This window comes from Patiria miniata, unplaced genomic scaffold (assembly GCF_015706575.1).
Source record: "Patiria miniata isolate m_02_andy unplaced genomic scaffold, ASM1570657v1 HiC_scaffold_12, whole genome shotgun sequence".
NCBI lineage: Eukaryota > Metazoa > Echinodermata > Asteroidea > Valvatida > Asterinidae > Patiria > Patiria miniata.
In genome coordinates, this window is record NW_024037050.1 from 2,234,858 (window position 1) to 2,259,914 (window position 25,057).

The following is a 25,057-nucleotide window of genomic DNA, read 5'->3' on the forward strand; positions in this document are numbered from 1 at the left end:
TATGCCCCCCCCCCGTGAAACCGCGCCTGAGTTGTACACTAATTTTTTAGACAAATTGAAAAGCTTCTCCCTTAAACGAAGTCATTTAAATATACATTCGCACAAACCACCCCATCCCAGCAGCTAATTTTCGATTTTAACATTTATATACAAGAACAGCAATTTAAATTTCCCATTGGCGTATTTAACCCCCTCCCCGCCCCAGCCCCAATATTTTGTAACGAATTCCGTTTTTCACGTGTGCCCTTTTTCACTAGTGCCCTTTTTTCTCGAGTGATCATTTTCACGAATTCCTTATTTTCACGAATGCCCTCTTTTTCACGAGCCCCCTTTTTCACGAGTGCCTTTTTTTCTCAAGTGCCCTTTTGTTTTAAACTTTAGAAAATAATTAACCATTATTAGGCCGAATAAAATTTATTTCATGTGTGCGTATATCATGAATTGGTCGTTAAGAATCTTGTCCATGTCTCGCGCGTCCACGTTGTACAGATCACACTGTCCGGTTGCAGGCGCATAGTCGAAGGACACGCACTCGGTATGCTTGAAGCAGCTAGCGGCGCATTGCTCCAGATATTTCGCCACGAGGGTCGATAGTGGGTCGGTTTTCCCGATCAGCCTGGCTCCCTTGTACATCAGGACAAAGCCTGCCGACTTGATCTTGTCCACCTGCTCGGGAGATGAGGCTGAGATTGTCGGAGGAGCTGAGATTGAAAGAAGGAGAATAAGAGAATGGCCGTCTTAAAAATGATACGTCCAGCAAGTTTTACATGTTTATTATAGCCCATACGCATACCTGTCAGCTAATCGCCGGTAAACCCGCCCCCAAAATACCACCAACACCAACTGAATCATCAGCCAACTAACCGATCAACCGAGCACTAACCAGCCAACTACCAGCAAACTATAAGCTGCCAGAAAATCACTGGCTTGCCGAATGACCGACCGACCTACCGGTACCGATCGGCCGACCAACCACACAATCAATCGGCAAACTGATCAACAGACCATCTGATGGACAGACTAGCCAGACCAACCTACCGCCTGTCCAACCGCCAGACCGGCCAATAACTGACCGATCAACCAGTGGCGGTTCTACGGGGGGGGGGGGGGGGTGGGATGGGGGGATGGGATGGGGGGGGGGCTTTTTGTCTAGGCCCCCCCCCCCAAAAATATGCACTTGCAAAATGTAACAATTTGACGTACATGGGAATGGTCTCCCCCTAAATGAGAAGAGTGCATTTGTACACTTTTAGTTAATATAGTGTGCCGGATTGTAGGATTTTATCAGCGCTCCCCATTGAAAATAATGGCACGAGCCCCTATTTGAAATATTTGAACAGCGCCCCATATTGAAATATGGTAATCCCCAGTTTTTGATTTTACGGAGGCCAAGTGTCCGGAGAAAAAAATCTGTGTACATTTGTCATTTTCAGATTGTTGTGCTGATGAACCCCCCCCCCCCCCCCTGCGAAAATTCCTGGTTCCGCCCCTGCAGCCAACCTGACCAATCGTTGACCAACAAGCTAACGAAGAAGACAAAAAAGAACCAACCGCGCCGGCAAGCGAAAATGGCAGTCAAGGGCCTGCTTAGCCTGGTTACATAAATAAGCCACCAACACTGTCGCTAAAACAGAGGGCTTGCACAGAGCGCCCTCACTGATGACAGTGGGTTTTTTAAAGTTAAATTCAGTGACAATGAAAATACTCGTACCTATCACAGCGGGATCCTTGTCCACGGTGATGGCGCTCTGTGCAAGCTGTCTATATTCACAAGATGGAATTTGCGTCGGGGTGATGTAAATCAATATTAGTTTTGCCCTTCACCGACGTATAAACATATACTCAGTGTGTTACCTCCCGAGTGAAAGTTGGAAAAAATCAATGGGTACTGGGACTCGAACCCATGACCCCCTGCTTTTGTGCAGACGTCTTACCACTCGACCACCGAGCTTGGGGGATTGGGTCGAATCTGATGTATAGCGGGTACCGCAATTAAACTATTCACAAGATGGAATTTGCGTTGGGGTGATGTAAATCAATATTAGTTATAAAATTACCCTAAAAGCAGGAGGACGTGGGTTCGAGACCCACCCGAGTGATTTTTTCCAACTTTCACTCAGGAGGTAACACTCTGAGACTAGTATACAGTGCTCATAAGTCGTTGATGGGCAAAAACCTAATATTAATATATTGTTTTACCTTTAGGAGTGTCACATTCGCCGTTTGTATATTCCTCCACGGTGACCTCCGCCAGCATGAGAGCAACTTCAGTGACACCAGGAGTGGAGGGATCGATATCGAAGCTGACGTGACTGGCCACGCGTGGTGCGTCACAAACAAACGTGCTCACTGCTGCCTGACCGGCCTGGTCACGTGTAGCTGGTACCCCACATGGTGGATTTTCGGAATAGTTGGCGTTCATGCCTGCTCGAGCTACTGCGGCATAAAACGGGTACCTACCGCCTATTTGAAAATAACACAAAACAGTTTAACAGGTCTCAGTAATACGGGAAAAAAATGTTTTGCAATCCCCAAAGCAAAACATCGAGGGTAATTATTATAATAACCCCTAGCCCACATACCATTGCTACTTCCATGGGAAATTTGCCAAGCAAACAACTTAAAACCTCACATGTAAACTGGAAGAAAAAATGGCGATTTTTTTGTAAAAGACATTTTTTTAAAACTTTCATTCCAAATGAATTTAACAAAATAAAATAAGGGCTGATGTCTCGATTTTAGCAGAATTTTCCGGGCCATGCACTTAAAATAATCTTCTGGGATTGAAACGGTAGTCGCCAAGGTTACATTGGAATTCGAGCAGTTTCAATATGGTTGGAACTAATAATTTTTTGAATAATTACGGCAGCAATCGTCCCGAAGAGCGACGGTGATATTTCCAATGCAGTGGTCGCTACCCAAGTCCAAAATCCACCACGGATGCGGATCATTAAGTACCGCTGAAAGACAATAATGAATAACATTTCATTCATTTAATATAGATTTTCTCGGCTATGTTAACACATTTTCATCCAAATTCACCGACTCTAACATTCAATCTCGTCCGAGAAAACAAATTCAAACGCTTTTAAATAAACCAAATTAGTCATTTACCATTCAATTTCAAAGTTTGGTCATCCTCATTAGTCACCGAGTCGAGAATATTCGTCATTACAGATCAAATTCGTCTAAGCTGTTGCCGAATGGCAGCATTCCGAGATGAAATTCGTCTTAATTCAATCAATTTATTGTTTTAAGAAAATTAGTGTGGTGTGCGCTTGAGCATTTTACTTGTGTCCCCTATCACTATTTGCACATTCGCTTGAGCATTTTATCGGACCAAGTAGAGTACTGAACATCAGCGTATCCAGCTTTCCGTGTCAGGGGTAAACGACGTCTGAATCGTTTTGAAGCCGTCTTACAAAATATAAGTATACGGCCCGATCACTCTTTTGAAATGCAAGAATTAATCTTCTTTACTGGCTTTTCCGCAAATTTGCTCAAAAGCCTTTGTTTTTGTTCTCATTGGCTTTTCCGCCTTCAGAGGAAAAGCCATTGTTTTTCTTCCGATTTTTTTTCTTCTTCTTCATCATCTTCCTTGTTCTTCTAAATCAAATCCCATAGAATGTGTACGTAAACTTCAAAATGTCATTCAAAATATAAAAATGAGCCTCTGGTCAAAACAAACCAACATTTCTTCCAAACGGTTGACGTGGTCCGAAGATATAGGTTTTCCAGTATTTTAAAACATTTAGCATTCGAATTCACCGTTTTTAATATCCAAATTCGTCCATCAACATCGATTTAGTGCACTTCCGATGTTTAATTTCGTCTTTTGTCATACAATTTCGCTTGTTGTTCAATCGAATTCAATCCATGAACACCCATTTTTGGTATTCGATTTCGACTCGTCTACGTTGAACAACTTTATTCAGAAATCAAATTCGCCTTTTGCCACACAATTTAATGATAAGTTTGTTCAATTCGTAACAGTTCATTGCGACATCATCTGTAGAAGACATAAAGGTCGCAGATGAGGATATTTTCCCCTCTGTTTTTCCCTGTTATTTCCCTGTTATTAATAAATATATAGGTGTATTGCTTGTTTCTTTTCAAAAATCCGACCGACCTACCCTATTTTTAGGGCCTAAACATTGGAAGTGCACTAAATCTATGTTTCTGGACGAATTTTAATATATAAAATCGGTCATTGGTGCATTCTAATGAAAAACGTTTTAAAGTAGCCTGGAAATATATATATCCAATAAATTCAGAATATGAGTTAAACAATCAAGCGCGCGCACGCGTTTACGCGCGTTACGTCATTGAAGTTGGTACGCGTTTACGTCACTGAAGTAAGAACACATCTGTCTCGATGCCTGCACTTGGAGACGATTTCGCTTCTCTTATTCAGTGTACCTAGATCTGGCCTACATATGATTATGTACTTCTCTGCTATACACACCTTGCATCTCTTGTTTACGTTAGAGTATGGCAGTGCTTTCAGAACAATGAGCTATATATATATAGCTCTCGCACAGTTCATCCTCAGCACAAAGTTACGATGGCTTGTAAAAATGAATGGTATATTGTTGGCTTACTGTGTGAGTATGAGCTGACGTCACCATCAATAGCTTTGCCAGCACCTATCCCCATGCCTACTAGAGTAGTGCTCTGTCGGGTAGATTTTCCAGTCAAATCTAAAGTTACGGGATAAAATATAATATATAATACCTTAGGCCAAAAACAAAATCTGCTTCCGATTACATGGCATTCAAAGAAAAGGTAGGTTGGTAGGGAATTTTACGATCATTATGGAGGCGTCTGCGTGTAGTCAAGGGTATACGGTAGTAATTGATGGTTTGTGGTGTTTTTCCCCCTCATACCCGCCCCCCCCCCCAAAAAAAAATAGGGTAGGGGCTGTCAGACAGTCAGAATACTAGGGTAGGTAGGGAAACCGGAAGCAGAACTATTTTTTGTTGGCCTTATTGGTATACAGCTATTTAACTTGCAAGCCACGTGTACACGGGAATGTGGTGAAGTTTTAATGATCTTACGTCTGAAAGGACTTTATGCAATGTTATTTCTTTTAATGCATGCAATCTTTGAAAATGCACCTTAGTTTGTGTCCCATTGAATTTAACTTTATTTTAAAATGTTTTTGTTGCCATTTTCAAAGGTGTTTAGGTGCCTTTTTGGTTTTTATGCGAATGCGAATTTACATATTCATGTGCAACAGTGTGATGTCATTAATTTCAGGCACAAACCTCGATGTTATAGCCTAGCTATTTTAACACCAAAAGTTGCCGAACTATATTTGCGGTCGTAAGTGCTTCGGGGATTCATTGTTGTGTCAGTACAGGACAATAAAAGCGAATGAGCAAACCTTTCTCACAAATGTTTTCAATGGGCAAATTGTTGGGTCACAATTTTAACCCCTTAACTGAACAGTGTCTTCCTGAAATGACATCATATCAACAGTGCCCTCAAGAAAAACATGGACAATTTTCAATAAAATTAACCAAAAAGGGATGTCAAACAGTAAGAGCAGAAAGTTGCACAAAAGGATTATGTTCCCAAGTAAAATTCATCCCATGGTCCCTTTAATAATTGTTTTGAACCTCGCCGTTTTGACGTAAAGCACTTTGGTGCTAATGTTGGTCCTTTAAAGCCCCTGTCACACTTGTCCGAATCGTCACTCCGTTCATGTTCCGAGTAAAACATTGTGGATTCGGTGTTTAATCGGTTTGAACTGAACTCAAACGGATTTCCCTCGGTTTTCCTCGGTTTTCCAACGCTATATACTCGTGTACTTTCGGTGATGCACTGAGGAACTCGGAGAAATTATTGAACCTGTTTAATAATTTCTCCGAATTGTCGCGGCAACCTCAATACGGACGGTATCCGGTATACACACGGAATATGCACGGAATGCACGGAATACACACTGTACTCATTCGTTGCCATTCGTTGCAATGCGGAATAGGTACGGAAGAGTACGGAACAGGCCTCCGATTCCGATCGATACCGTATGTATTCAGAGTTCATTCCGAACCCACACCATTGTAATGCCGATCAAAAAACGGACGCACCGAATATAAACGGAATGTTCGGAAAGCGGTCGGTCTTGAGATCAATGAGTTTGGCATGTCCGGTGATGATCGGAGAGGTTCTGAATATAGACGGATTGCAATCGGAATAGTAACTTATTAGATCCGGAATAAGACCGGATTATGATCGGTGTATTTTCATTTCTGGCTGGTTTTTTGACATTTCTCTCCGAACGTGTCCGAATTAATAATATTTCAGATCGGTTTATGAACGGAATTATAGATTCGGACAAGTGTGACAGGGGCTTTATAGATATTCATTGAGGCAATGTGCTGCATGTCAAAATCCCTATGGGCCTTATGCACGAGTCGGCCACATTGAATTGAAAGTGAGGTAAAATATTAATTTTTTAACTTGCAAAGAGGAATGAAAGCAAGTAAATTACTAATTAATTTAAGTCTGCTTCAATGAATAATTAAAAATTTGTAAATAAACATTCCCTAATGTCTTAAGCCAGATTTAAAAAAAAAGACAGTAAAGTAAGGCTGCATAAATAGTCTAGCGCCATCACATTAAACAGTTCACAATTTGTGAAATACATTCAGGGAACTCGACAAAAAAAAGGTCATTGTCATGCATAAGGCCCACACTCACTGGGGCTCCTTCAATGGCAAAAATATTGTGCAAGATATTATTTAGATAATCCATCAAATTTGAGGGTTTTTTAACAACAACAAAAATCGGCACTAATGGAGTACAATTTTATAGATTGTAGATACGTTACATTTGTTATTTATTTATTTATTTGCAGTCTTATTTAAACAGGGTGGCCTCCTTAGTTAAAAACTGCTTTCCTTGTGGGCCCTGAATTTTAAAAAATACTTTAAAACAATTAATTAAAGTAATATTTAAAACAAATACAATTATTAAAATATAAACATAAATTAATGTTAACTGATTAAGCAAATAGATAAAGCAATAAAAGATAACAGCATGTATATGCAGTAAAAAAAACACACAAAATATTACGACAATCATGAACATAATTTACATGTACAATTATATCAAAATAGTAGAGCAGCAAATAAATGAAACAACATAACATTAGTAAGAGAGATGCAATCACATAACAGTGTAAAGTAGACCATAATATGACCAATATAAAACACATCCACTTTAAAACCAAATAAATAAAATGACCAATATAAAACACATCCAATTTAAAACCAAGAGATGTCAAAAAGAACCCCAAGAGATGTCAAAAAGAACCCCCAAACCATAGGAAATCTCCCCCCCCCCTAAAAAAAGGTTAAAAATCACTCGCGCAAGCGGCGGCCATATGGATTTCCAGCATGTATTGTAGTATTTGTGATCACGTGGCCATGTAATTTATAGTATTCAGTGGATACTTGACAGTTGCACAGGAAAACATGGCTTTGACGCCTAAAATGCATATTTCCAATGTTTTTTTTAAAGCAAAATGACCGAATTTTATGATTACTACAAAATGACAGAATGTTATGTTTGACAGTATTTAAAAATCGGTTTCCCTAGTAACCAGGGCAACTGATATTTGGCATTATCTACCAATGTAGGTATCTTTACCACATTAAAGAAGTCTTCTCCGTGCTAGTTTCACGTTTCACCTAGAAACTAGATTTGTTTATCAATATTGCTATTTCCTTTTAAATGAGACATCGAACTAAAACATCCACCGAGGTCCGACGTTTAGTTATAGAATTATTTCTTCACAAAATTCGAAATATTGGCTTCCAGACAATAATTTGGCTCTCGCATAGAGGGCTCACTATGTGCGCAAAGTGAAAGCCCCTTTTTCAGAGGGCTGCAGACGCCTAAATTGGAATGAAGTATTTTTTCGTCAATACAAACCATACACATTGAAAATACGTTAGGAGCAAGAGCACGGGTGCATCTGGAAAGATACAACATTTGCAAACATCAAAAAACGAAATGATCAAACTACATGTATCACGAAATACCTTACTGGATTGTAAATTATAGGGAATGACAGTCTAAAGCATCCTGTAAAATCTTGGTTCCTGGTGTGCTGACATTTTCAAGAAAAAGTGTATTTTCCAATGCTTTTAGTTATTTATTTCATGCAACATCCGATAGCGCAATCGCCAGAGGCAGGTGGATAAATTGATGAATTTACAATAACAAAATTAAAATGAGCAAACTTGCAAAGGAACCAAGACAGCAAAACATTGAATTTAAAAAAAACCCATAAAATGTACAAGATGAAACAGGCTCACTCTAGGTCTGACTATCAATCCATAAAGGAAAGGTCTCATATTAAAAGCAACGTAAAATACATAATGGTGATCCCGCAAATATATTCTTCAAAACATTAAAACCTTCTAATTCTATCATTAGTGGCACAATTCCGCAATTTGTTGTTACATTTTCTGCAGTACTATGAGTAACTGAATTAAAATCATAATATATATCAAGGCAACAACAAAAATTAGCACCTATTTCTCGGACAGAAGATGTGCACGCGTGATTAAAGATTGTATACCGCGCGTGCTCCTCAAAAAATGGATTTCTTTTCTCCTAACGATCTTTCAAATTGTATATTTTGCTCTAACGAAAAATCTTCTTTGTTCCGATTTTAGGAGTCTGCAAACCTCCAAAAAGGAGTATTTTGCGCATAAAAGGAACCGGTCTGCAAGAGCCAATTATTGTCTGGCAGCCAATAAATCAAATTGTGTGAGGAAATAATTCAATAACTAAACGTCGATAGATTATTTTTCGTTCGATATCTCATGCAAAAGTTAATAACTTTTATATTCCTAGGAAATAGCAATTAAAAAATAAAACTATTTTTTCGAGGTGAAAGTCAACAATAGCGCGGGAAACCCGTTGTTATTCCCATCAGTTTGACGGCAAACTTAGATTTGACGCATTTTATTGAAAGGGCAATTGAATTGTTTTAATGCAATCCTTGAAACTGCACCTTTGTTTCCCTTTTAACTTGTTTTAAATATTCATTTTGCTACTTGAAAGGGCATTTTGGTGCCCTTTTGGTTTTTATGCTGGTGCGAATTTCCATATTTGTGAACAAAAGTGTGCTGTCATTTCAGGCAGAAACCTCAATGTTACAGCTATTTCAACACCACAATTTGCCAGAATGTCCAATATTTTAGTATCGTACATTTCCGTTTCTTTGGTGATTGTTGTTGTTTCAGTATATGATGGTAAGCCAACGAGAACATGTTCCCACAAACGTTTGCAGTGAGCACATTTTGGGTTCACAATTTGAACAGAAAAGCCCTAAAGTGAACAGTGCCTTTCTGAAATGACATCATAACAGCAGCGCCCCCATTTGTCAGAAAAAAGCATGAACAATTTTGAAATGTAAAAAAAGTGCATTTTTCAATACAATTAACCAAAAGGGATGTCAGATAGTTTTCATACATTTTAAGAGAAGTAGAAACTTGCTCAAATTATGTTCTCAAGCATAAGATTCAGCGAAAATGTACAGATGCAATAATGAGAGCCGGACCACTATGTATAACTTACCTACAAGCCCACACAAGGAACGTTGCAAACACAAAGCTTGAACGACCAAAAGGATAAGAAAAGTGTGTATTTCCCGCTCCATATCGGAGATAAATTCTTCCTCCTATTCCGGGAGAGAGGACCGACTCTGGTATAGTGTTCAATGACTGCCACAGTTAATGCGTGGTTCTATACAACTTCTCGCGATCATACTTCCAATGGAAATCCTTCCAATAACCTACTTCAAGGCCTCCTTATAAAACAGGTGTAATTGCAAACTCGTCCATCCGTGAGGAAGCAACCCACGTTAGTCATAAGAAGCAAGGCGCACCGTTGGCAAACAACCCGCGCTTGCAATCAGTGGCTGTTCAAATTGCACATTTCGTTGTTTTGAGCCGTGTCACGGTTGTTATTGACGATCAACTTAAAAATGGCCATGGCCGCACGCAACATCGCAAGAAAAAGATGAACCAACGTGGTCACGTCAAAATTGCTGATGTAAAAAAAAAATACGAACCGCACAAGGGAACAGACTATTTATAGATTGGACGTTTATGCACTGTCCCCTCCCCCCCCCATCACTCTTTTTCTGCTACCAGATTACTCAGTAGACAGAATGCAGAATGTAAAAGTTATGTTTCAAGTGTAAACAATGAAAAACAACGGTGTAGAATTTACTGGCGGGCGTACGCGTCCGTCGATGCTCTTATCTTCAATTCCTAAGTACAATTCAATATGTTACAGTGGCGTAGCAAGGTAATTCATATTGGGGGAGGGGGTAAATTTTTTTGAAAAAGGCACTCGCACATCCGTACTGAAATGTTGACACGTTTTTTTCTCCGGAGACTTGGCCTCCGTAAAATCCAACAGTGGATGGGTGGGGGAGGGGGAAGTTACCATCTTCAGATAGGGGCATCAAATACCTGAAACAGTTTACCCACTGCTATTTGTCAAGAGCCCGTCACGTGGCTGGTTTTAAACGGTTGATAAAGACCGGCTGGCCTGCGCGGCTGGTACGGTCTTAAACACTTTTCCTATTCCTGGAATATATACGCGGGCGGCCAGCGAGCGGCCGAGATGCGGGGCGCCCTCTGTTGGGTACACATAGTTACATGTATTTTGTTTGCCATTTTCATGATTTTCTTCCCGATGCGATTATAGAATACAAATGTGAAGTCTGAAGAGTGAATTTACTCGTCATCGTATTCGTAGCACGCTATAGTACTCAAGCTAGTTTTCGCCAAACTAAGTGTGTTGCTGGTGATATGATCTGTGTTTTTCAGGAACTTCTACATCAAAATGTGTGAGTATATAATCCGAGTAACTAGGACTCTACGGATCGCTTTTTTAACATTTGGACCTGATGATGGTCGGGTGATAGTATCACCCGACCTAGCCCCATAAATGTGGCCTATTTACTGGACTACCTCCGTAAACATAGGCCACACATCCACATGTACAAAATCGTGTCGCACTTTGCCTAATTTTGATTTTCACATTTAGGCGTAGTTTGTAGGGTTTTTTTGCTTTAGAAGCATACTCGCCCTCTTTATACAGGTTATAGGCTAATCAGAAAGTGCTGTCTTTTTCAGATGTCTAATTTTTGTGAAAATTCATGTTGAAATTTTGATACCAAACGTGTGCAAATGAATCTGGAAATTTCACGAAAATTAGACATCTGAAAAAGGCAGCACTTTCTGATTAGCCTATAAAGAGGGTGAGTATGCTTCTAAATAGCCCGACTGCGTCTGGCCGTACAGTACTATCGCAAGCTCTGTAGTACGGCCAGACGCCCGATGCTTCCACAAAGACTGAATTTTGTTGGCCGCCGATGTAGCGATTTTGCTACATCTTTCGATCGCGATTATCTTTTCATCCAGGACACAAATTTCCAAAGTTAAGGTTTGTAGTCGTAGAGCAACTCATACCTTTTCGAAAAAACGTTCTTTGGTCTCAATATTTTCATCCATCTGGCCACAAGACGAATTTCAGTCATCAGATTCCACAAATATCGTCCCCCATGCGATCCCCCATGCGATTTCAAAATGGCGGCCGCGCTGTAATGTATGCAATATGCGAGCGCGCCCGCGCAAACTCATGAATATGCATAAACAGTCTGTGACGTATGACCGTACGGCCCCGCTGCACGCACGTCTTAAAACACGAGGTCATACGTCACAGACTGTTTATGCATATTCATGAGTTTGCGCGGGCGCGCTCGCATATTGCATACATTACAGCGCGGCCGCCATTTTGAAATCGCATGGGGGATCGCATGGGGGACGATATTTGTGGAATCTGATGACTGAAATTCGTCTTGTGGCCAGATGGATGAAAATATTGAGACCAAAGAACGTTTTTTCGAAAAGGTATGAGTTGCTCTACGACTACAAACCTTAACTTTGGAAATTTGTGTCCTGGATGAAAAGATAATCGCGATCGAAAGATGTAGCAAAATCGCTACATCGGCGGCCAACAAAATTCAGTCTTTGTGGAAGCATCGGGCGTCTGGCCGTACTACAGAGCTTGCGATAGTACTGTACGGCCAGACGCAGTCGGGCTAGCTTCTAAAGCAAAAAAAAACCTACAAAGTAAGCCTAAATGTGAAAATCAAAATTTGGCAAAGTGCGACACGTTTTTGTACATGTGGATGTGTGGCCTATGTTTACGGAGGTAGTCCAGTAAATTGGCCACATTTATGGGGCTACACCCGACCATGACATGTCCAAATGTTAAAAAAGCGATCCGTAGAGTCCTAGTTACTCGGAATTCAGGTCATCTCGTACGCGAGCCAACTCGTACGCGACCAACTCGTACGCAGGACAACTCGTACGCGGACCAACGCGTACGCGAGTCAACTCGTACGCGAGTCAACTCGTACGCGGGATAACTCGTACGCGGACAAACTTGTACGCGGACAAACTTGTACGCGTGAGTATAGACTAGCAGCCGTAGCACAAGCATGACAAGGGATTTTACTGAAACCGTAGGTTCGGGCGTGTAGGAAATTAGGGTCGGTCAGTTGTCCGGCACATTCTTTTTTTGTTAAGTTAAGGGTGTTACTGTGTGGTCCAAATTAGTTCATTTTTAAATCAGCTTGTCTTGCTCATAACAAAAAAGTTATGATTTGTTTTCCCAGACCACTCGCACACTGTCCGATCCTTGCTCACATCGTACGCCATACGACAAGATAATGCCACATAGTGAGAATTTAAATCTGTAGACTTCCAACGAAACATTGCTATAGTGGCCCCGCGCTATGTGTCAATCAAATCGTTGTATGTCTTGACAAATTCTCCACACTAGCTGCGTGGTTGGAAGTGCATACCGTGGCATTGCACTACACATCGGTCGCAAAATGGATCTTTTTTAAAATTTATTTATCATTGAAACTTTTGAACTTGAACATCGTTGCATTTATGGAATTTAAAATTGTTGAAAAGACATATGGCTACAATCACAGTCATTCAGTCATACAATCGGACTGTGATAAATCGTTAACTTTGGCGTGTGTTTTGGGGTAAACTTCAAGTTGGCGATCGTAAACATTCGGTCCGCGTACGAGTAGGCTGGCGTACGAGTTGGTTCGCGTACGAGTTGGCCTGCGTACGAGTTGTCTTGCGTACGAGTTGGCTGGCGTACGAGTTGGCTGGCGTACGAGTTGGCTGGCGTACGAGTTGTCTCGCGTACAAGTTGACCAATCCGCGTACAAGTTGTCTCGCTACGAATTGGTTCGCGTACGAGTTGTCCTGTTTCGGTTACTCGGACTAGAGTATACATGTAATTGCAGAATACCCCGCCACGCGAAAATTACCCCCTAAATATAAATGGCTACGCAGTCGGAAAATGTTGCAGAAATGTCCAAAGTACATTCAGATGTCAGGAAGTGGATACGCGGATACAATATACGGGGTGGATTTGAGCACTGGAGGGTCTAAAGAGGGCGCTATTTCCCTGTATTAAGAAATGCGGCCAGCAGGGACAACGTGAATTGAATGGGGAGCAGGGGTTAAATAAATTTAAGTCCAAAGTAGGTGCCAGGGAGTGGATACGGGGATACGGGGTGGACTTTATTTTTAGCGGAGGAAAATATTTTTGAGAACGAAGCATCCATATCCATGTTGGAAAATACAAAAGGCAGAGACAACGTGAGTTGAATGGGGAGCAGGGGAAAAACGTCTAAGTCCAAAGTAGGTGCCGGGAAGTGGATATGGGGATACGGGGTGGCACACGCGTGTGGTTTTGGGGAAAAATCTCTTAACTTGTTGTACACTGTTGTGTTAGCGATCGTGAAGTGTAGGGCCTGGTTCTTATAACTATAAGGGAACAAAATCCACTTTAAAATTATTGGACCTACCAAACTTGTTGGCGACATTCTAAATAAACAGGTATGTCGTAGATAGAGGGCAGCGTTTTGATTTTTTGAGGGAAATTTGGGGGTAAAATGACGATGACAGCGCGGCGACAACACTCGACCTGAAAATAAAGATGGCGATCACTGCGCGATGTACCGTGAGCCCGCACGGCGCGCTGAATCGCAAGGCACAAACCGCGCAGGAAAATCGTGATTTCTATCCCAAGAATCTGTTCAAAATTGCAAAACGGGTGTCATTAGAATTGAGAAAAGTCTGCTTTTTTGAGCAATAAATTTTTTTTTTTTGACTCTTATTTGATCAAAACAAAACAGGGGCCCTACACTTCACGATCGCCGTTGTGTTGACATGGTTGACTTGGCAAATCTTGGGCAGATCTGGTATTTGTCAAATTTAGTAATATGGCGATAGTGTAGTGTAGGGCCCCTGTTTTGTTTTGATCAAATTAGAGTCAAAAATGTTTTTGTTGCTCAAAAATCGCCTTTACAATCGAAAGCAGACTTTTCTCAATCCGGATGACACCCGTTTTGCAATTTTGAACAGTTTCTTGGGGTAGAAATTACAATTATCCTGCACGGTTTGTGCCTTACGATTCAGCGCGCCTTGCGTGCTCATGGTACATTGTGCGGTGATCATCATCTTTATTTTTTGGGTTGCGTGTTGTCGCCGCACTGTATCGTACATCATTTTACCCCCAAATTTCCCTCGAAAAATCAAAACCCTGCCCTCTTTCTATGACATACCTGTTTATTGAGAATGTCGCCAACTAGTTTGGTAGGTCTAATAATTTTAAAGTGGCTTTTGTTCCCTTTATAGGAACCGGGCCCTTCACTACACGATCGCCGTAATATGCGCCCATCAATTATTAATGTTATCAATTGTTACATGTATGTGTACAAGTACTACAACACTGGGTTAGGCCTATAAAAAAGTAACATGTAAGTAAAACACTTGTAAGTTGTATTTCTATCGATAGTACACCTTGGTTTTCAGAAAGGCTGTTGCTGGTGTGGGAAAGAATTCCGGTATACGGACACCACTTTTTTCAATAAATTTGTACACTCCAAAAAGTTACAACTTAAAATAATTCATTATTTCCTATATTTTACCTCCTTGACTGTCGCCCTCTCCTTTCCTCTTAATAATCAGTTACTTAATCCAAGTAAAAAAAGCAAACAAGCCTAATAGATTTGTCTTGAAATCACAAGGTGAGGTGAAAATTGATGTGTTTTGCGGCTACCCCTAGAACTATGGGTCTTGTTACACAATACCCATGGGTACATGTAGGCATATCATAGATTTGAGTTTTGGAGCAGCCGCTGTATATTTACCTCAAGACTATGCCCAGAACTTCTTGACATACTCCCGTTCTGTTTGCTTATGAGTTGAATCGATCCCGATGGTGCAAAAAAAAATGATGAAAACAGTACCATTTTCGTACCGAAGCTACAGTTTGAGTTTTAACGTTTACGTGCACACGAAGCGTTGTTGGCAGGACGTCACTCAGAGTCTTTTGGTCTGTGAACTGACCACAGACACCGTCTACATGTACATGTAGGCCTACATGTATATAGTGCATGTCGCGGGCGGCGTCAGACGGGCCAATCACGAGGCCTCGTACTGGGCATAGTCTTGAGGTATATTATACAGCGGCTGCTCCAAAATTCAAATCTATGCCTACCTGCGGGTATTGTGTAACAAGACCCATAGTTCTGGGGGTATTTGGCGGCATATGAAAGGGTTCCGTATATGGGCCTCTTCCATTGGTCTTTTTTGTGAAGTGACTGAGCATTCTCATGACTTGAATTTTCCTTCACTTTCCCTCTCGTGGCTTTGTCTGTCACACAGCTGTTGAGGTGCCCCGCAACTTTCGCCTTCTGGAAGAGCTGGAAGAGGGCCAAAAAGGCGGTGATGGCACAATAAGCTGGGGACTGGTCACCGCCGATGACATGAAGATGATTAAATGGAACGGCATGATTATAGGGCCCCCTCGGGTAGGTAGGGTGTCTGTACAGCATGTACTACTGGGGCCTAGCTCTACTGAGTGGAGCGCTGGAACTTCGGTACCCTCCGTACAAGCGCTCCACCGAATAGGCATATTTTGACTACACATTTATATCCCTGATTCACGGTGTGCATTTTTCTGCATACCCTCGAGGACAAAAGGCCCCCAAAATACTGGTAAAGAGAATACAAATGAGAAAGACAGTCACCCTGGATAGATCCACACATTCATGACATTCCATAAGACCCCTTCAATTGTTCCCAACAAGCGGTAATTTTGAAAAAAGAACTAAATATTCTGATAAACTTACCGCTCGCAATTAAATGTGTCTGCTGAGTTGTGCCATTTCTTGGCTGATCGTTGAGCGCTTGTGTGACGTCACTATCGAAGAAAAACAAGTCGCGCTGAATCAACGACTGTTTCATGTACTGATATGTGCCGTGCGCCATATGGCAGTATGGGCTTTCTCATTTGTATTCGCTTTACCAGTTTTTTGGGGGCCTTTTGTCTTCTAGGGTTTGCAGAAAAATACATACCGTGTGTCAGGGATATAAATGTGTTGTCAAAGTATGCCTGTTCCGTGGAGCGCTAGTACGGAGATACGGAAGTTCCAGCGATCTACTCAGTAGAGCTAACAGGGGCCGATATTGCGGCACACAGAATTAGTTCAGCACGGAAGACATTTACCTACATGTAGTACAGAGTGAGTCATAAAAAGCGGAATCCGAACCCCCAAAATTCTATTTCATATTAAACAAATATGTAGCATCAAACATAATAATTACAAAGACAAGATAAGTTTGCGGTGACACCATGTGAATAAATCTCTTTTGTGGGTATGTGTTAATAATTACAGGAATCAAATTTCATAAGTTAGTTTTGGATGTAAAAAATTACTGAAATTGCTCAATCCATTCAAAGAATATCACCATTTAAACACAATGACCCTAATTTCGTCCAAAATTGCGATTTCAAGTATCGTCGTAACCATGGTCTTCTCACATCACCAGCGATAAAACCACAGTTTAAAAGTAAAAAATAGGCCTATTCAACATAGGCCTGCCTTGTAAAGAAAGTAGATGTATAAATCATTTTGTTTACCTAACCAGGGTTGACAATAAAGATAGTGTGTACTACAGTTGTTGAAACAAGTATTCTGTGTAATTTTTGTTGTTGTTCCAAACAGTCAGAATACACAATAAACTGCTTTTTTGGTTGAAATAAGTTTTAGGGTCATTGCATTTAAATAGTGATATTCTTTGAACGGATTGAGCAATTTCAGAATTTTTTTTCATCTAAAAGTAGCTTATGAAATTGGCTTTCCAGTCATTATCATGTTAGGTGCTACATATTTTTTTAAATATGAAATATATTTTGGGAGGTTGGGTTCCGCTTTTTTAAATTCACGCTGTACTAACAGGTCCCTTGCCAAAAGTAGGTGTGTGCAACAAGTGAAACTCAGTAGTCGCGACTCCTTGCAAAACATGGTATACAAATATAACACGGTTTGAGAATGGACAGTCAATATTAGCTCCCCAAGTTATTGGAAGTTGACAAACTAGTTCCGGAGGCAAAGACGAGGGAACTTGTTTGTCCACTTCTAATACTGATGGAAATTTTGACAGTCTGGGAGGGTTAAAACAATATGTTACCCCCATATGTACATGCTCAATTTAATGTATTCTTTGTGAAGTGTTTCTTGGTTGTTTTTCTTCAAATGTGCCCCCAAAACCTCAACAAGTTGTCTCTAATAAGGATTCATCTGCACTGTTAAAAACAATTATACTATTGAAGAATTGTTCTACCGCCCTCAGAGAGGAAAAACGTACAAATGCCTGCTTGGTGATTTTCCGTTTTTCTCTGTTTGGTTTTCAGACGACTTATGAGGGCCGGATTTATAACTTGGAGATGGAGTGTGGACCCGAGTACCCAAAGCAGCCGCCCCTCGTGCGCTTCACCACTAGGATCAAACTTCAAGGAGTAAGCGAGAATGGCTATGTAAGTTTGGTAGTCCTTCAAGCAATAAACAAGTGCCAAGTGGTACAACCCACGGTGGGTAACGCGTTAAGACGGGTTATGGCACGTCAAAAATAAAGAAAACGAAAAACGTGCGTGCACACCCGTGCACAACGAAAAGTCTTTGTCATGAACACAGAAATAATGTTTACGTTCCAATCAATGCAGTCATAGAAAATAGCGTTGTATATGGCGAAGAGTCACAGCGACGAGTCACATTTGCACCCTTTACGCCAAAAAATATGTCGTGAAACTATGCAAAAACAATCATGACTATTACTTCTAGCGACAATCTACATAGACTTTCACAAAGTCAATAAAACCGAGTAATTTTTACCTTGTGTTACCTTGTCACTCGGTGTACATGAAATCACAGCCTTCACAACGAACTGTACAACTGAACCGTACAACCATGAATTTTGCAATGCAATGGGGTGTGATCTAATATGCAAATTGGATGCATGCGCATAAACAGCTGTAGTAGTCGGTCTCTGGTCAGCACGTGCGTCGATTTTGATAATGCGCATCAGTGATAAAAATTTTCTTAGTAGCTACAACAGCGCCTTCTATTGCTGCACTGCCTCAAATTTTTGTGGGCAGCTCGACCTGGGGAAGGGCACAAAGGCAAATGGAGGGCACCAAGGCAAATGATAGAGAACACCAAGATATATGAGGACACAAAACAGCAAATATTACCCAACTTGTCTGTACAATCCAAGCTTGAATATAATTCCGGAACTTTGGTCTGATCAGAGATTGACTATTTTTTTTATTTGGACTAAGTGATTAGTCAAAAATAAGCAGCTAGCAATGTGCACGTAGTGTATCCCTTATCACATGACTACTTGTGAGGTTGAATTTGTTACACACAATTTTTCTGTGAATTTTGCTAGCCTTGGGCAAGTTCGCACAAGAACTATTGTTGACCAGTGGTTAACCATACCAGTAGTTCGACTAAAGTTAGCCCGAACTCTGTCTAGTTGACGATGGTTGACTACGCTAGTCAACTATTTGGAACCAGCCTACCGCGGCTGGTCGCGCAACAATTTATAGCTGGTCCTTAATAGCAATTTCAATAGCATAGTGCAGAGGGGACCAACTATCAACAAAAAGCGAAACTGTGAGCGCTAAATTTCATTTTCATTGCGCACTTTTTCCATGTTATTTTACGATTATGTCACTATTGTCAACATATTGGGGTCCGCTCATAAGTTTGACGCCTCATAAGTCGACAAAATCGCATACCCTAACCAAATAAAGGCCCATAAGTCCGACGCCTCATAGGTCCAACGCCTCGTAGGTCCGACGCCTCGTAGGTCTGACAAATTTAACGCCTCGTTTTTCCGACGTCGGACTTATGAGGCGTCGGACTTATGAGGCGTCGGACTTATGAGGCGTCGGACCTATGAGGCGTCGGACTTACATTGTATGACACGGCCCCACCATATTGTACAATAATATTGGCGATTATGTAAGATGTCCCAAACTATACACGATCACTATTATTGTGTAAATACAGAGGAACAACAAGTGTTGAATGATTGTGCGACCGCCATTTTCTGACGGTCGTTGACATGACAATAGTTTAACTAGAGTTGTTCGCACTTCAACTTCAGTGCGCAAGCGCTACATCGGTACGTCACAAACCAACCACTAGTTAACCACTGGTCCTTGCTCAAACTTGCCTCCAGTTGTGTATTGAAATCCCCTCTAAGCAGAGTATTTGTATGTTCTTTCCCCTCTCCACAACCCTCAGGTCGACAAGAGCCAGTTCCCCACTCTGACAAAGTGGAGTACATCATATAACTTGAAGGCAGTGCTAACGGATATTCGGCGCACCATGACAACCAAGGCAAACATGAAAACATCGCAGCCGCCCGAAGGAGCTCGATATTAAGTAAATCACCATTCTGTTGAAACCCCCACCACTTTATCTGTCATTATTAGCCAGAAAAAAACGAAAACAAGCAAAACAAACATGGATATACATATAGTAAAATATATTACGCAGCCTTCTTTACAGCCTTTTATTTGTGACTTGTTCTCCTGAAGTGGGGTGGACTTCGTAGATGTACAGTGTATGTTAGTGCACCCCAAGGAGTTAAAAATGCGACAATATTTCTGTGATTGAAGGATATTTTAGTCCGGAATTTGCCCAACAGAAGGGAGTTTATGATTAGCAACACAGCAGCTCCAAATGGCAGTGGTGGGGGTGGGGAGGGCTTGACGGGGAGGGATGGAGGGAGATTTTTGAAAAGCTGCCAGTTACTGGACAGTTTGTTGATCTTGTACAGGGTGTCCCCCCCCCCCAAATAAATAAAATTAAAACGAACCCTCAAAGCACCTTCTTTTTTCACAGCTTTAAAAATAAAATTACACAGATATCGATACCTATAAACAAGTATAGTTCATTAGCTTTTCAACTTGGAAAAAATTTCCAATTAGAAAAATATTTAGTGAGTTATGGTTAATTGAAAACAAGTACCGTTTTTTGTTTTGTCCACTGCGACTGATATTTGACTTGCGCAATAAGAACAAGGGCCGAAACTTGCATCCGTGAAAGAGGCTACCAAGTAGAGGGCAGAGCAGCACAGTAAACATCCAAGAAGTTAACCTAACAATCCTTTCAAGGACTAAAATTTCTTCCAAAAGGAGAAATGACCAGTGTCGCAAAATATGGGGGAACAAAAAAACAACATAAAAAAAGAAACATTGAAAAATTTAAGAAAGCAAATTTACCCTAACCCCAAATCCATTACATTCCTAGTAAACGACAATTAAGACCGTGGACAGAACGAAACATCAGCACTTTTTTTTAATTGGCCATAACTCAATACTCAATAAATATATACCAGATTGGAAAGATGTTTTCGTTGTTGAAAAGCTAATGAACCACAGCAGACTGGGACCTTAAGTGCTCAAAATGATGCAAAAGAAGATCTGGCCAACTTTACTCACTCTTTAGCCAGCAAATTTCTCCAAAACTGTCATTGGGCAAAGAAAAGTTTCTCAGTATTTCACCAACCAAGTTTGCATACTCAAATCAATTTTTAAAGGTTTTTTTTTCTTCGATATTTGGCAGTGGCTTGCACAAGAGAGGGAACTCTAGTGATTTTAAAATGAGGCTAAAGACTAGACTTCTACACGTCCATCCATGGTCCAACTGTTTGACAAGACGGACTTCTTCATTCATTATCATTAGTCTGGTGCCTGACTAAGGACAAATGTGTAGAATACAAATAGTGACCTAGTACCCGACATCCTAGATATTTCTTTTGGCACAGTCAGCTGACAGTTGATTGATGCAGTACATGTACTGAAGAGTTGTTGGACTGGTTGTTTCAGGTGCCAGTCTATTTTCTTCTATTGCATGTTTTCAATACCTCAAGTTTTGGGACTCTCATAATACAGTATTGAGAGTCCCAAATTTCTGGACTAGAACTACATCATACATGTACATGTATTCCCTCCCAATAGGTATCGAAATTTGCGATGTACATTTTTAAAAGCTGTGAAAAAGAGGGTGCTTTGAGGATTTAGTTTTTTTAGGGGGGGGGGGTCACCCTGCATATGCAACACCATGGAGGATATGACACGATGCAAACGAAGCTTTTGGTAGCTACATGTTGGGAGGTAGTACTTTAAAACCAGAGACGCTATAAAACCCATGCTTGGGGCCAGACTTGTAACGCCCTTGGGTGCAGAGTCAATTTGTTTTTCAGTAAACTGCTGCTATGCTTGTTTTTGCATTGTGAATCTTTGCAATAAAAACAATTATGATATACATGTACATGTACGTATAAATTTGATAAAGACAATAATGCTCAAATAGTAAATGTGAATTAGAGAAAACTGGCACACTTTTTTTTTTATCCCAGAGTAATGCAGAGCTTCTGAAGAAAATACTAAGAGTGTATCAAAAAACAAATCGCACATGAGAATTGAAAAAAGAAGAAGTTTTAGGCACCTGATGGACGTGTGTAATTATGTGGAGGTGATGAAGTAACCACTTATTTATTAGCAATACACAGTTCCTAACTGTGTTCCGATTACATGCTAATAGGGGAATATCAACCACTTACGTATTTGGAACTTATTTGTGAATATCATAGTTAACCGATACCTGAGATCTCTGTTTGTAGATTATTGTTTAATTATTTAAACCCTACTCTACCAAATTTAATTGTCAGATTTCTTTCCCTTCGTTCTTCCCAACAAGATTTGTTTTTTGGGTTTTTTTTCAAAGTAAATCCAAAATTATACATCGTTAAACACCAGAAAATATTTTAGCCCTCTCAATGTAATTAAAATGTACTCCACTTAACATACATGCGGGCCATACAGTTCTGGTGTTATTGTGACTTAGGTGAGACTAAAGCAAGTGTAACTAACTAGTGACATTCAGTGATGGAGTGAGAAGGTAAAGTCAGTTGGGTGCATGTACAAAGCAGACTAGAGACTGCCCGCTTTGGGTCTAGCAAAGAGTGTTCTCAGCCTCGACTCCATGGGCGCGTGCACGTTCCTTCACTAACCCCTGGCCCCGAGGAATACGTAAACAAAACTGATTGACTATTCAGTGCATACTGGGTGCGTATTTCGAAGACTGCACGCTCTATATGCGCTCGCGCCCCCCCCCCCCCCCCCCCGAAAAAAACCTGTATCTTGTATTGTGAAAGGGATGACAGAGGTACGTACATTTAATATATATCCTTTCTCTGTCGCATGAAATCAAAATCTCATGTTTTAAGGATTGATTCTACCAAAAAACCCTCAAAATTTATAGCACTGCGTCGCGTGATAAACACATCCACTGCAGTCCTAATTCACACAATTCCAGGGGTTAAGATCGCGCAAGGCAGGATGGGAACCAACATGGCGCAGCAAGAGACGTTACCAATGGGGAACGAGGTTGGAGTGTTCTAGCTTGAGACATGACCAACTGCTACAATATTATGTTACCCAAAATGAGTGTTCCTAAAATAAGATAGGAATACACATGCAAACCAATTTTAAAACGTGCGGTGATTATGACAGTGGACAGTGCAAAAGTGGCACAGGCAACTTCAGAGCTGAGGAGTTCAGTAGCATGTGGGTATTGCCACTGGCTTGCATGTCCATGTACATGCACCAGTACCATGTTTACATCTGTATGACAGTCCCTCATGTTTTCTATCTCTCTCTTTCTCTCTTTAGTTGTTTTCAGTGTTGCTCAGACATACCAGAACATGTTTTGTTCCCCAATTAGTTTTGTGAAAGCAAAATGGCCCCCCTTCCTACATGGCTTCTTAATGATTCTGTTTTTAATATTTATTCATCTGCTTTATTGTTTCTGTTATTGTATAAATCTAGTAAATGGAGTTTCATTTTGTTTTCCCCCTAGTGATTACAAAATAAAAGTTATGTAGCATCTCTGCAAACAGACTGTAGTTATACCATTAACCCTAACAGCACTCGACCTATCAAACCCCAACGGCATGTATTGTTGGAATCTGTCGGGATGGGTACAGTACCCCTAAACTGACATTCTTTTACATTGGGTTGGCACACCTCCAGAATCAAAGTCAGAATTTATATGTGTGTGCAGTTTCCCATATGGTGTTGGAATTTGCCAGGATGGGTATGGTTCCTAGTAAATCATGAGGGAGTTACGGTTAAAGGAGCGTATATTACCCTGCATGCCCTGGATACCACACTATTTGTAATCTTTACCCTAACCTCACCAACTCATCAAACTCCACCCCCACCCATTTGGGGGACTTTTGCAAGTAAGCCATGTACATGTATATATGAAGTCCGTCGAAATCCACCAGCACCAGTGGTGGATTTCAACAGATTTGGTCCTGATGCATTTATATGTGAAGCAGATCCGAGCGATGGATTTTGACGGACATGATCTTCTACTAAAACTAAGCAGGGAGTTAGGGTTAAGCATTACCCATTTAATTTGGATATCATACGGCTTGCGGATACTGATGGGAGTTTCCAGAAGCTGGTTTCATCTCCAGTACATTTTAGGCTTGGGGAACTAGGCTCAGTGTTTGGCCCAAAGACATCTAACTCTGTAATGAGCCCAAAGTTCGAAAAGTATTTTTAAGTTGGTTTGAATATAAAAGACTAAGAAATGCTCAAGTGAATATACGGAAGCCAAAATCAGAGACACCGGTACCTGTAGTTACATGGTCCGATACAAGGCATTTTCTGAATGCGTTTTTATTTTTCTCTTTTCCAAACTAGATTTTTTCAACTGGTATAAAGCCGCGATTCCATACATACTGCTGAGCTGTGTATAGTTAGGTATAAAGCAACCAATAAATATGTATTGCAGTATCCTTGGATTTTGTATTACTAATCGCTCATCCATTACGAACGTAGGTGTATGTTGTTGCACTACATGTATATTGTTTTGAATCATTGTAAATGGAATTGTTTTAATAAAACAAAATATAATAATTTCTAACTGTTTGGCTGCACTTCAATGAATGTACATGAGATTTGTGTGTGTGTGTGTGAAATGGCATTTGGGCTGTAAGACAGTGAATGCGTGCAAGTTTGTAAAATGCATGCACTGCCATTGGGTAAAATTGGATAACAATGCATTACATGTATTTAGGGATGTACGAGTACCAGTTGCCTAATGCACAGATCTGTCTAGATCAGACATTTCCAGATCACTTATGTGAAAAAAACTGTACTCACTCTTTAGCCGACAAAATTCTCCAAACTGTTCATGAGGTAAAGCCAAGGTCCTTGGTATTTCACCAGCCAAGTTTGAAGTCTCAAATTCAATTTTCAAAGGAGAGTGAAGCCAATTGATTTCATGTTGAAGCCTGAGACTAAACTGGTACACATGTCCAACTGTTTGAAAAGATTGACCCTTCACTCAGTGGGCTGGTGGCAGACCATGGGGAGATGTGTGGAAATTGAGACCGGTACCAGACGCTTCTTTTGACACAGTCGACTGATGCAGTCCTAAAGGGGTGTTGGACTGCCAGTCTTTTTCTTGTGTTCATGTTTTCAATAGACCTTTATCACACTGCCACCATTTCAGTCATGTTCCCTGTATCCAATAACAGTACTGAATGTTTTT

At 40.7% G+C, this 25,057-nt stretch overlaps 2 protein-coding genes across 2 annotated transcripts; one reads left to right on the top strand and one right to left on the bottom strand.

Annotated features, from left to right (window-relative positions):
• Positions 1-25,032, bottom strand: LOC119745149. The gene is made up of 5 exons (XM_038221377.1): positions 24,667-25,032; positions 4,602-4,700; positions 2,865-2,960; positions 2,200-2,463; positions 1-701 (listed from the first exon to the last, which is right to left on the bottom strand). The coding sequence occupies exons 2-5, from the start codon at positions 4,654-4,656 to the stop codon at positions 415-417; spliced, it is 702 nt and encodes a 233-aa protein (XP_038077305.1). The 5' UTR covers positions 4,657-4,700; positions 24,667-25,032; the 3' UTR covers positions 1-414.
• On the top strand, positions 10,667-22,730 carry LOC119745160 (ubiquitin-conjugating enzyme E2 variant 2-like). Its single transcript, XM_038221388.1, has 4 exons — positions 10,667-10,879; positions 15,798-15,943; positions 17,830-17,952; positions 19,727-22,730. Exons 1-4 carry the CDS (start codon positions 10,876-10,878, stop codon positions 19,865-19,867), a joined length of 414 nt encoding a protein of 137 aa, XP_038077316.1. The 5' UTR covers positions 10,667-10,875; the 3' UTR covers positions 19,868-22,730.
• Positions 25,033-25,057: the final 25 nt, after the last annotated feature.